A 13,346-nucleotide genomic window follows, 5' to 3' on the forward strand; every position below is an offset into this window, starting at 1 on the left:
GGCGGGCTGGCCTGGGTGCGTCTGGAGCGTAGAGCTCACGGGAGAGGGCCTTTGCTGCTAGGTGCGCAGGCGCAGCGCGGGATCCTGGACCACCAAGCTGGCCTCTGGGCGCTCCTCTGTCACTGGTGGTGTTTCTCTCGAGTACCCCTCCTTCAGACACAGTTAGAAAACTTCTCTTTCCTTTCGTCTGTGTTCAAACCCTGGCTCTCTGATCACTCCTGGAAAGTAGCCTGGACTGCAGACCCGGTCGTGGGCACGGTGCTGCCCCAGACTGGCCGCACCCCCACTGGGGCTGGTGGTCGAGGCTCACTCCACGTGCTGCTCCGTGCCCCCTCCCTGAGTTGCTGGTGGGAGCGGGAGCCAAGCCCCCCTGTCAGGACCACGCTTGCAGTCTGGAGACGCTCCGCCCCATCCTCGCCTTAGGACCTGCTTGTGGTCCCCCCTCAGCACCCAGCCCTTCCGCGCAGGGATTCAGTTCCTTGTGCATTATGACTTGCCGACTAGTTGTGAGGGTGCAGGGCGTGGGGGTCCCCAGCAACTGTTGGGGCCGCACTGCAGTCCAGCTGGCTTCGCTGGGTCCAGAGCAGGACTTGTTGGGAGACCTGGGCCGATCGCAGGGCTCCGAGGGCAGCCGCAGCCAACACTTCTCTTCTCAATCACTAGGTGGGGAGTTGGTGTCATTGTTGTCCTTTGCTGAAGAAAAGCAGAAATCCAGCTGGTGAGTGTTTTCTGTTTACGCAGTAGACTGTGATTGAGCGCCTGATGAGCGGTGGTTTTGATGTAGAGGCACCAGTGTGTCCCGCAGCACGTGCGCGCATGGGGTGCTTGTATCGCTGGCGGATCCGGGCTCACCCCCAGCGCCTTGAGGCAGTGTGTCCACAGCGGGCTGCGTCCTGCCTCGTGGGGACGAGTCTGGGGTCAGGCGCGCCTCTGCCCGCTGGGGCGAGCCTCCCGGGCTGCTGACAGGGGAGGAGACTTGTGGTTTTGTGAATTCCGCCGATGGTTTGCTGTGAGCCTCAGTTTCCTCGGTTGTTGAGTAGGAGGAAAGGCGCTGCTCCCTACCGGCTGGAGGAGGCTCTCAGGGCCTGGCTGAGCCACACGGCACTCCGGTCCTGACCTTACCGCCTGTTCATGTCAATAGGATGATCCCAGGTCTCATCACGTCTTCTCTTTGGGTGCTTCCCTGCCACCTGTTTTTGTCTGTTTTGTTGCCTGTAACAGTGGGAAATGGGTGACATTCCTTCTGAGCAGGTGGAGCTGGTGAGCTGTGCTGGAGGTAAAATTGGCACCTTCCTAGGTCCTTTGCCTGTCTGCGTCTGCACCTGATGTGGGCAGGACGTAAAGCTGGTTACCTTTATGTGTTGTGTGCTTTGAAGGTGAGGAGCAGAAATGGCAAGGCAGAAGGCGTTCTTACGGAAACAGTTTTGCCCTCAAGTCACACTTCGAGATTTGTAACTGGTGAGGGCCCTACCTGGTGGCTCAGTGGTAAAGAATCTGCCTGCCAGTGTGGGAGATGCAGGTTCGATCTCTGAGTTGGGAAGATCCCCTGGAGAAGGGAATGCCACCCACTCCAGTATTCTTACCTGGAGAACCCCATGGACAGAGGAGCCTGGGGGGCTACAGTCCGTGAGGTCACAGAAGAGTCGGACACAGCTTAGTGACTACAACAAATTGTCAGTTTGGTGTGTCACCCCTCAAAATTTTTTCAAGTGAGAAATGCTTAATTGTATAATACCATACACAAACACACACTCTTAAAATTGCCTTTTCATCCTTATTTTAGAGACTTTTCTGTATAGCCATGGATACATTTGCCTCATTTCTTTTTTTTTATTCCACTGTATTCTATTTTCAGCTGTTATTTGCATATTAATGTTGAACAGAGTTAATAGTCTTGTGAACTACAGTCGGAGTTGATTGGGACCTTATTTTAAAAAGACTTAGCAGATCGGTGACATAATTATGTAAACACAAGAGTGGTAGAAGGTGTTTGATCTGGGATATGGAAAGATGAATAAAATGTTTTAAGATTAAAATTTCGGTATTATATAAAACCAGGAGAGGAGAAACCATAGGAAAGGAAATTGTTTGGAAAATCATTGTAGTTGTTTAGATTTGAGCAGGTGAATGATCAGAAGTAGGTAGTGGTGGGGGGATCCCCTCTGCAGGCGAGGGGTGAGGGAATGACGCAGGAGGAGTGGCAGATGGGACGCTGGACGAGCTGAGGGAGCAGGCTGCTGGGACCAGGCTGGCCGGGACCGGAGTGGCCGCTTGGCCCGGGGGTGGGCACTCGGCCCATGGTGGCTGCTGGGACCAGGGTGGCCGCTCAGCACAGGGGTGGCCGGGACCAGGGTGGCCGCTCGGCCCAGGGGTGGCTGGGACCAGGGTGGCTGCTCTGCCAGGGTGGCCAGGGCCCAGACCTGGGCACCAGGTGGCAGCAATGCCTTGACAGACATACAGGAGGGGGATGCAGTTTTGGAGGAAAGGCAAGCTTTCTGGCCTGTTTCTGTAGGACCTTCCAGCTCTAGGTTATTCATTTTATGGCCTGTCTACTCTTAAATTACATTTAATGGCATGTGCTTCTGCCTTTATGAGTGCCAGGCACTGATCTTTTTGAAGTGTTGTTGCAAGTCTAAACTTGTTACATAAAAATTGAACTTCCTGTAGCTGCTTTCTCACTTCCATTCTTAAACACCATGTTAGAGAAGGTTTTGGCAAGTTGAATTTGTATAGCCTTTTGTGTTCAGTAATAAATGCACTTACTTTAAAGGGTTCTGTCAAAGTGGCCCGTGCAGGGGTTCTCCCACTGCTGACTGACATGTGTGCAGATTTAATGTTGTGTGACTCTCACAGGAACATGCTCATTACCCCCATCTTGGTTCCGCAGATGCAGGGTAGCTGGAGTGCACATTGATGAGTCGCTGTTCCCTGCAGCCAACACTAACCAACACCTACCAAGCCTGCTTAAAAAAAAAGTAAGTACGTGACTTTAGTGTGGGCCATGGCAGTTACAGGTTTATTCATTTTTTATTCCTAGAAAATAAAAACTTTCTGAAATGTATTTGCATTGTCTTTAAGAATTGCTGTTGGTGATAATGTTCTTCTCACACAGCATTGTTTAATGGGTTATAGATTATTTCATCCCAGGAGTGCTTTGATGGAGTTTGTAAGAAATAGAAGAGACTCTTTGGCCATAGGAGAACTGACAGTTGCCCAGAGACCAGCACCTGCACAGGTGCTCTGGTAATGACTTCAGGATTCAGTTGTGTCTCTGGTGAAATACACTTGATCTGTTTCAGTTTATTATTTAAAAGTTTTAATTGATTTCTGCATCTGAGAGTGAACTGTTGACTGTGAAATGTCAGTTTGTTGTCATGTGAGAATCCCTGTTGGAGAGATTAGTAGACTCCAAACTGAGTCAGGCAGAAGAGGGCTATAGATTTCCTGTAGACTGGGGGAGACATTCCAATGGATGTCCCCACGGTTTCTGAAAATGGTAAATCCTGTAACTCTTTCACATTTCTTCTCAGACAACCTGGAACATGCTCACGCAGGGCTGAAAACTTCAGTGTCTGTCCAGATCGTGTTGGACAGTAGTGACTCTGTGGTAGATCCGCAGTAGCTGTGTCTGCTGTTTTAAAAAGAAGTGTTTAAAAAATAAAAACAATAAAAACAAGTGTTTATATTAAACATTGGCAATAAAAGCACATTTTCATTACATTCATTGAGTAAACTCGGATCAGGCAGATTTCTCCTAATTTCCCTTTCCTCAAAAAATAGTTTTCAGTTTGATTTGGGTTCTTGTAGGTTGTATGATCTTTGGTACAAGTGTGTTTCACACATGTGTGTGTGCGCATAGGTTTTATGTGAGCCAGGCTCTACTACGTTGATGTACTGCTTGGTGGGTTACTTTTTCTTCCTCGCTTAGACCGTGTGTTCTCATGTCAGTGTGTGTATGTGGCTCCACTGTCTTCTGCTTTGTGTTAAATAGCATGAACATCTCTTGGGTTCAGGCACCCTTAGATCATTGATGATTTTTACTAATTATATGGTTCATGTAACCTGTTTGAGTTTATTTCTCCAAGTGGAATATCTGGAAGTGGACTTACACAGTTCCGCCAATAGCGTACAAGGGTGCTTATTTTGTGACACTGACCTGTGCTGAATATTACCCATCTGTTAAATCTTTCCTAATCTGGAGCATTAATAATGTCTGCTCACACCCTTCGCCACTTAAGGATTTATTCGTCCCTAAAGGCATTCCCTTTGCTCCCCGCCCCCCGCCCCGCCAAGTGCAGGTGCAGCTTGACCCTGACTCCAGGCCTGTTATGGCCTCTGGGGAGGCTCTGCTGCGCTCCCTCCCTGCTGCTGGCATGAGCCTCCTGCTCGCTGTGCTTCACACTCACCGGGTGCACTTGTTAGAGCCATCGCACCGTCTGTTCCTCTGTCTGAACACGCTTCCCTCATCCTCCCGCAGGAGCTTCTCTGAGTCCCATGGGGGCATCTCAGGGAGCAGCCCTCTGACTCCCATTTACAGAGGCGGGTCCTTCCCACTGTCCAGCGTCCTGACCCTCCCCTGCCTTTTTCCTTCTTGCAGCACTTACCCCTTCTAACTTACTGTAAAGCTAGGGGCAGTTGGTCTCACGGAAGCACGGGGCCCCTCGTGGGTGACAGTGCTTCCAGACCTGCGGCACCTGGGATCTCTACGTTCTGCTGGTCGCCTGCCCACATTGTCGCTGCGACCCTGGAAAGCGCGGTGCTGGCCGCCTCCACCGCTAGGGGCCCAGAGTCGCAAAGCTGACTGCTGGTCAGGACCTGGATTCTACTTCTACGCGGGTACTTTGGCAGAAACAGTGCAGGCCTGACACTCATGCTATTTGATTCATTTGTTATGTATATTTTCTGTCATTCCTTCAGAGAATAAGCTCCTTGATGGCAAGAATCTTTCTGTGTTTTAAGACCAGTGTCTGGCGTAGTAACCTTTTTGTTAAATGATGAATGAATGAGTTATTAAGGAATTGAGCAGGGTGCCAATTGAAAGCACAGTGTAGCACCAGCCTTGAATGCTAAGAAGTTCTTCCTGTAGATTGGGACAAGAGGGATTAGACTGGGATACACGTGAGCACATTGGGCTGAGAAGTGAGTTCCTTGGATACGAGCCCCGGGCTTCTTCGTTTGTCACACTTCGGGTGTGTAGGTACTGGCCGGATGGAGTTACTGTGACTTAATGACAGTAAGACAAGATTAAATAATGGTTCTCTTCTTTGGTAGTTATAAAATAATTCCTTGTGTGTCATTTTACCATGTCATGATTTTTTTGGGGGGGGGGGGTGGCGGCGGGAGTGGATAACTAAAAGTAGCAAAAGTTAGGAAAAAGAGACTAATTTTAAGAATTCTCATGGAAACGATGCAAAGACCCTGAAAATGCCTCAGAAAATGTAGCTATTTAGCATACATCTCTTTGCCTCGGTGCTCAGTTGCTCACTCATGTCCGACTCTTTGCGACCCCAGGGACTGTAGCCAGCGATGCTTCTCTGTCCATGGGACTTCCCAGGCAAGAATACTGGAGTGGATTGCCATTTCCTCCTCCAGGGGATCTTCCCAACCCAGGGATGGAACCCACGTCTCCTGCTTTGACAGGCAGATTCTATACTACTCAGCCACCTGAAAAGGCCCATATAGTGCTTTATTAAGTCTTAAAATTCTGTCCATGTTCTCACAGTTGTAGAAAGAATAAATACTACAAATTCACATATAGTGCAAGAAATACCTCTCTAAGAAGGTTTTATTATTGATATTACAAAAGGTAACAGCAGTGTGTGTGAAAGGTTTCTTTTCCTGTCTTGCACAACAGTGCGGTGTTAATTTTTATGTTCTTCTTGTGCAGCGCAAGTGTATGCAGCCCAAAGATTTTATTCCCAGAACACCAGAAAACGATAAAAGACTGCAAAGGAAATTTGAGAAAATGGCTAAAGAGCTGCAACAGCAGAAAACCACTCTGGGTAAGCTGAGAGACCAGGATGTCCTTGGTGCTCGTGTCTGTGCTTGTGGCCTCGTTTGCCGGCTGACTCCTGCATCCTGGGGGATGTGGCTGAGGGGTACAGTTTTAGCCTCACAGGTCAGAGACACAAGTCACTGCAAGAAACTTGACCACAGCCATCATTGGGCCACACTGTTGAACTGACCGTTCACCAGATTAATGGAACTATTTTTCCCCCAGGGATGATTATTAAAGATGTGGTCTTTGATTAACTCTATTGGAATGAATCCGTTATTTCTTCTTTATGTGTGTGTGTGTGTGTGTGTGTGTGTGTGTGTGTGTGTGTCTGTCTATCTGTATTTTTACCCAGGACTTGGTGTTTTTATTTTGTTATCCAGAGTAGTCAGATGTTAGATGATAGTTCTTGTAATGATTTAGAAAAATACTTTCAAAGATCATATCAGACTTTGAAGTACTTCATGTGTTCTTAGTATTTCTCTTTTTTACCTTTTTCACTGGTCTCTCAATTCATTGTTTCAGACCAATCTTGACACATCACTGATAGAGATAAGCAGTTTTGTTAAACTATAATGCTTAGCATAGAAATAGAAAGTGTTCATTCCTCTAGGTGTTGAGCCTGCGCACGATGCCCGATAACGCAGAAAACTGGCTGAATCCCTTGTCCTCAGCTCAGTCCTTCCTTTCCCTAACAAATCAAGTCTCTCTCCCTGGTGCCTGTGTCCGCCTCCTGTGCTCCAGGCTGCGCCCCGTCCCCCGCCCCCGCCCCCCAGCGTGGCTCACGTCGAGCCCGTCCCTGCAGGGCTCGGGGGTCCCTCGAGCTCCCTTCTTGCCGCCAAGTTCACCCGTGGGTCTCTGTGTGTCTGCCAGAAGGGAAGGGGAAACCTGCGGAAGAGGGACAAGGGTGTCCTTAGAGGAAAAACATTGTTGAAGAAGGAAGGCATTTTTTAACTTAAAACCGGATATTTATTTTCAGGTACCAATGTTCCTGTTCTCTCATTTGAATCTAATGGCTCGTTGGTGTACAGTCCGACAGGTAAAGTCTATAGGGGCCACCACAGTGCAATGAAGAGGAGGCTGCAGGAGATGAAGGAGAAACGGGAAAACCTTTCCCCCACCTGTAAGTGCTGGCACTTGACACAGGGAGAATTGTGAAATAGGTGAATCAGTCGTGGAAAGGGCTTTTTCTTTTACATAATTATTTTAGCTGATGTTTCTTGATTTTAACTGTTTCAGAGTAGACTTTGTTGATACTTTCTTCCAGAAAATCTTTTGCTTTATTCTGATTTTTTAAGAATATAGTGGGTTTTTAGTATTCTCCAGGTTTAAAACCCTATTTGTTGTATACCTTTGCTATTTAATATATTTGGGATTTTTCTTTCTTAAAAAATTAATCATTCCCCTCTTCTGAAGTTTGCTTTAGATTAAGTATCTAATGCTTCAGTTTACCTTTTACTTTTATTTCTTTTATCTTAAATTTTTAAGTAATACACAAGCATGTTTTCATAAAACATTGACCAGTGTATTGTTTGTAATAAACAATTGATTCCCACCTTGATTCCCACCTAATTCTCCTCTGCCCCTGGGTAACGTGAGTTTTGTGTTTCTCCAGGTCTTTTTCAAGTGGGTCATCCATGTAGTCATGAAAAAGATCAGGTTTCTGTATCTTTCTTTGCAGTGGTGTAATTTTTCTTTACCTTAATTAGATTGTGGCATACTTCTTACTTTAAACCTTTTTTCATTTAGAAGTATCTTGGTGTAGAATATCTCTCTCTTTTTTTTTAAGATGTTTCATTGTCTGTTTTTCTAGTTTTTCTTTTTAGAGATAGTGCTGCAGTTTTATTTTCTTTCTTTTAGCTGCATGGTATGTGGTCATTTTCCTTTTTGGCCATCCGCTTGCTCCCTACCGATTGCTCTCATAGCCCACATGGTAGTGGACATGCTTCTACATGAATACGTTTCTGTGTATTTCATGTATTTGCAATAATATTAAGTCACGAAGGCAGACTTTAAAGCTTTTGGTAGATATTGTCAAATTGCCCTTCAGAAAGTTTGTGCCATTTCACCCTTTGCCAGTCGTTTATGAGAACTTCAGGGTCTCACCCTTGGTAAACTAGATGGCATTAGTCTTCACATCTCTCTCAATCTGAGATGGAAACATTGCAGTTCTCTGTTTAATTTGCTTTTGAGGTCGCCAGTGTGTTTGCTAGTGAGGTTGAAAGTCTTCATACCACTGACTGCATTTAAATGTTATGCTCTGTACATTATTTCTGAATCTTTGTACAACTGCCTATTACGTATTACTTTCTTTCTGATTTGTAAGAGCTAATTACGTGTTACAAGGATTCTCTCCCAGCTTCTTGTGTGAGCACTTGTACTTATGTAGGAAGCACTCAGCAAATAGACTGTTGAATAACATGCACAGACTCTGCTGTTTATCATTTAACATGCGGTGACTTGTAAGAAACAGATACGTTATGTTTAAGGTAGACAAACCTGTTTGTCTTTTCCTTCTGGCCTTCAGGATTCCTGTGATGTGTAGAACTCCTCCTGCACAAGGTTTTAAAGTTGTTGTAGCTGTTACATTTTCTTCTATTACTCTTACAGTTTAAGGTTAGTTATTTCATCTGTCCTGAATCTGTGTTTGTATATCATATTGCAGTGGGCAGTTAAGGTTTTAAGGTTAGTTGTGGCTGCCAATAACAGATAAACATGTTGCGTTTCTTTGTCCTGACAAAAGAGGAGGCAGGTCTGTGTTCTGAGTGTTCTGAAGAGCCTGGGCCCCATCTTCCTGCCCTGCCTTCCTCGGGGCCAGTTCCCTGTGAGCAGCCCCACCAGGTTCTGTCTGCTGCCACTGCTGGGTTCCGCTGGCCAGTCGCAGTCCTGTGGCCATTCCTGGTTGCAAGTTAAGTGCAACCATTTATGGCTCAAGAGCTGCAGAGGCAAAAAGGCACTCTAGATAAGCAGGAAATATAATACAGTTCTGTGTGTTTGTTTTCATACATCTAATTTAATCTTCCAGTTAACTTTAGAATGGCCAGTGGTATTCAGGATGACATAGCTAAGGGAACGCAGTAGTTTTAGCCTAGGAAGTAGGAAACAAAACCAAGTCGTCTGCAGGGCCTGGCAAACAAGACTGACATGTAGTCTTAACTGGGATGTGTATTTACACTAATTAAATTTGGTTCTGTTGTAAGAGGAAGATGGAAATGGTTGTTGAGGTAGGACACTACCAGTGTCCCAGGGGAATATCCAAATTGGTTCAGCAAATAATTGTGTATTTGCCTTTATGTGTAATTTGCCTTAGACTTTACTCCATTGCTTTGCAGTGTTAATTGTGCTACATAACTGCCTCCAGCACAGTTTAAAACAACTGAAAATTTTGTTTCTGTGCTTACCTTCCTTATCTTGGTTTATTCTCATTTTATAATTGTTTTCTCAGAAAAGTATCCTTTATAGTCTCCTCAAAAAAAAGTCTTTGTCTGTGTGACCAGGGTATCAATTTTGTTCCTGATCTGCATGGCCTTTGAAAATAACACCCATGGTCTTGCTTGTTAAGTCACTGGTCACCTGAAAGTCCCCTATGAAACCTCCAGGCTTTGTCAGTCTCTGCACGCTACACATTTGGGGCTGGGTGTTTCTTTGCTGTTGCAGAGTCCTGTGCCTGACAGAACGTTCAGCAATATCCCTGGCTTCTGCCTGCTAGATGCCCGCAAACACGCTCACGGTCCACCCCACCCAACCCATGATGTCCAGTGGTGTCTGCAGGGCGCCCAGGCGACCCCTGGTTGAGAACCACTACTTTGCTCAAAGAGGCAGCTGTCTGTGATTATTGTGAAAAAAGGCCTTGACCATGGAGCAGTGAGACTGACTGAAACGCTCTGTTTGCCTCTGTTGAGCTTCTGCTTAGGTTCAAGGTGGCCGACTCCCCAGATCCCTTCCAAATTTTATTATCTTAGGGGTTCATGCCTTTTTTATGGAATGACTTGTATAAACTATATTTTAATGACTCTTATCAGCAGTAGACTTGAGTAAGACATAGTTTGTGTGCTCATCGTGCTGCTGAAGTCTAGAATGGGAAGTACCAGGAGTAAGTTCTGTGTGTCATACAAGAGCTGAACGAGTGGGCCTGCTGTCGGCCTCATCTGCTCCCAGAGCTCAGAGCTGTGTTAATGAGGAATTGTGATTGTGTTTTCAGCCTCCCAGATGATTGAACAGTCTGACGATAACACTGTGAACCTTCTGCATGAAGCATCTTTGAACCTTTCACATGATACTTTGTGTTCAGGTAAAATTATTTTCTTTTCTGTGATATATTTAAGATTGGTAATATGATTTTCCTGTTTGAACGTTTTTCTAATGAGAAAAACAATTTAAAAACTAGAATTTGTGAATTTCACCCTGAAATTAGGTGTCGTAATTTACAAAAAATAGATGCTGTACTAAAATTAAGCCATGAGAAATTATATAACTTTTAAGCATGCTTTTGGTTCCCCTGCTTTTTCTCCTAGATATTTGCTTTCTTGGCACAGAATTGATTGCTCATTAAAAAAAAAAAATTGTACGTGAACCAATCTGCATGCAATTTAAACTATACAGTGAATTTAAAGTACTGTATTTAAACCATACAGTTTTTTTAACTATGCAGTGAGCTTAAAGTGGTGTGTTTAAACCATACAGTGGTTTAAACTATGCAGTGAGCTTACGGTACTGAGAACTAACAGAGCCAGGAGAGAGTTGGTTCACACAGTGTGTAATGAATGTATGAACAAGTCAGGAAGTAGGTATAGATCACAAAAACTACAGGAGATAAAAAACAAAAGAGGCTTTCTAATTAGAAGCAGTGTTGGAAAGAATTGGTAAAATTAGAATTTTGTATTATGGACGTGGTTTTGTAAATGTGGAAGTCTTTATTTCACTCTAAATGATCATTTTTCCTGGGTGTTGTCTTTCTGGTCATATTCCGTTTCTTAAAACCATGTCACCAGCCCCCATTAGGGCCATGTAAATAGCAGTGCTCCCTGGCAGGAATATATTCAAAAGTTGTAAACTGTTACGGACTGTCTTCTGAAAGCTGCCACAGTGACAGTAACAAAGCACAGCCAAGATACTAGGGTTAAACAGAGGCTTTGTTTTGTGCGTGGTTTAGTCTTTAATGTCTTTGTGTTGAAATTATTTGCCCATGTGTCTTGAATTATCCCCATCTTTTTTACTTCATGCCTGATGCACATTATTTCATGTCAGTTGGAAACGAGTGACAACTGTAAACGGAATTTCCTTGTTTCCTTGGGGGATTGCTCGCGTGTTTCTGTCTCATCCGCTTCTCCTGTTAGCCCTGTGCCGTGGACACTGTTGTCCCCATTCTGCCAGTGAGAACACCAGGCCATGGTGAAGGCAGGCAGCTCGTGCGCGGGCCTGCTGTCTGGCTGACCCAGGCTTCGACCAAGGCCGTCTGGCTTCAGAATCTGTACTCCTAGGCCATGTCACGCTGCTTGTCAGCCTTTTGAAAAGTGAGCTGAGCTTGTGAGTGAGTGAGTCGCTATTAACAGAGTTAAATGTGTGCTGCGTTTCCAGCTGTGGACTTCGGGACACACAGCACCATCCACCTGCTGGGATTCCCCCTGTTCCCTGGGGGCTACCTCCATTCTTTCCCTCTAAGTAGGGCGTTAATGCTGTGGCTGGGTTAAGACCCTGCTGTCGCCTCAGATGTGGAGTCCATCGCACTGGAGCTTGGACGCGGCGGCCTCCCATCTAGAGTCCTGGCTTCCTCGAGGGTCCATGACTGGCTGTGGGTGCTCTTCCTGGAGCCAGGCACCCGGCGGGTGGATGTCCAGAGCGCGTTCCCGCCTCCCGACCTCGTCCTGTCTGAGGTGTGGGGAGCCTGGCATTCCTGCTTGGGAATGCCAGCCGGAAGGCGTCCTGACAGGGTAGGAGGAGGACCCTTCTGCACCAGGAGCTGCGCTCAGGGAGCATCGTTGTATTGTTGTACTGACAAGTACTTCTATACTAATTTAAACCCTTAAAAAGTGAATTCTTCATTAATGTTTTCCAGACAACTCTTTGGCTGGTGGTCTTCCCGTGTCTGCTGACAATCTCTGTGGAGGCTCCGCAAGTGGGACTCAGGAGGGGAAACTGTTCGAGTTCATTACTGAAAGGGGAAGTGATGTGTGTGCTGCGTCGCCGGTGTTGCAGACAGGCAGCATCGGCCCCTCAGCAGCTCCCTGTCCCCTGGATCTCTTGACTCCTCGCAGATCCACCAGCAGTCCTCCCAAGGCAGAGACCCCCCAGCAGAGCAGGGCTGCGGGTGAGGTTGTCACCCCTATCTCAAAGCCATCGAAGCTGGTGGCCCAGGGGTTGTCTGATGGGAAGAAGCGTTTGTCTCCTGTGTCCTCTGCTACAAAAGGCCATCCCGGAGGCCGTGAACAACACATGGGCTCCTCAGCCAAGAGAAAAAAGACACCGGAGAACTCTTGTCCAGGCTTGGAGGAGAGACGGAAGAGGAGGCGGTCCCTCGGGCAGCGCCCTGCTCCCCGACTGCGGCTGTGGAAGGCAGAGCGCGGCCCGCGGTCTGTGCGGAGGCCCGCTGTCAAGAGTCTGGCCCTCGAGGAGTTCTCATACGATGATTACTTTTCTCCTGATAATCTCAAGGAGAGGGTCTCGGAGGGGCTTCTTGGGGAGCAGCTGCCCTCCAGACCCCCTGCGCTCCACTGCCAGAGGAGCCTTTCCAAGACCGAGAGGATCAGCCTCCTGGACAGGGCTGACCTCTCCCTCATTGGCAGAAGCCCCAGGCCCGCCGTCAGCACCTGCTCCACGGCGAAGCCTGCGCTCTCCGGGGCAGACGCAGGGCTGGGCGGTGGGACCTCGGGGGGCACATCTGCTGCTGACGGGACCCCGGGGCCCTGTCCCCGTGCCGAGGCCCAGGGTGGGGGCGATGTCCGCCCCGCTGGGGTTGACGCTCCACAAACCCGCAGCCAACTCATCCCCCAGACGGGACCACAGGGAGACCGCAGCCCTCTGAAAGGAAGCAGGGAGGAGACGGAAGAATGGACTGACCCCCAGAGCACGCAGAAAGAAGGCGCTCCTCCTGAAACGACGGAGTCCGCCGCAGCGCACAGTGAGGGTAAACCAAGCGCTGCAGGCGGCTGTGCTGAGGACAGACCCGCGGGGGCGAGGGGGGTGCCAGCCCACGGCAGCAGTGGAAGTACGTGAGCCCCTTTCACAGTTCTCTCCACTCAGAATGGGCAGCAGGGCGTCCAGCTGCCACACATAACACAGCTTTTTCATAAGCAAAATATTTCTTTTTTTCCCTTTTTTAAAAAACTTTGAAGAATGTATGTTTGGTATTTAC

General features: G+C 47.3%; 1 protein-coding gene across 5 annotated transcripts in view; it reads left to right on the forward strand.

Moving 5' to 3' along the window:
• Positions 1 to 13,346, forward strand: part of MCPH1 (microcephalin 1) — a 232,250-nt gene that overhangs the window by 19,383 nt on the left and 199,521 nt on the right. For 4 of the 5 annotated variants that reach the window (XR_009733964.1, XM_061404069.1, XM_061404068.1 and 1 more), the window contains exons 4-8: positions 2,888 to 2,975; positions 5,888 to 6,002; positions 6,975 to 7,118; positions 10,197 to 10,286; positions 12,051 to 13,199. Coding sequence is in view for 4 of the 5 variants with exons in the window: in XM_061404069.1 (XP_061260053.1) it covers positions 2,888 to 2,975; positions 5,888 to 6,002; positions 6,975 to 7,118; positions 10,197 to 10,286; positions 12,051 to 13,199 (1,586 nt within the window). In the remaining variant the exon portion in view is untranslated. Of the gene's footprint in view, positions 1 to 663; positions 719 to 2,887; positions 2,976 to 5,887; positions 6,003 to 6,974; positions 7,119 to 10,196; positions 10,287 to 12,050; positions 13,200 to 13,346 lie in introns of all 5 variants that reach the window. The other variant, XM_061404071.1, reaches the window with a different exon arrangement.

The sequence above is a fragment of the Bos javanicus genome, chromosome 27 (assembly GCF_032452875.1).
Source record: "Bos javanicus breed banteng chromosome 27, ARS-OSU_banteng_1.0, whole genome shotgun sequence".
Taxonomy (NCBI): Eukaryota; Metazoa; Chordata; class Mammalia; order Artiodactyla; family Bovidae; genus Bos; species Bos javanicus.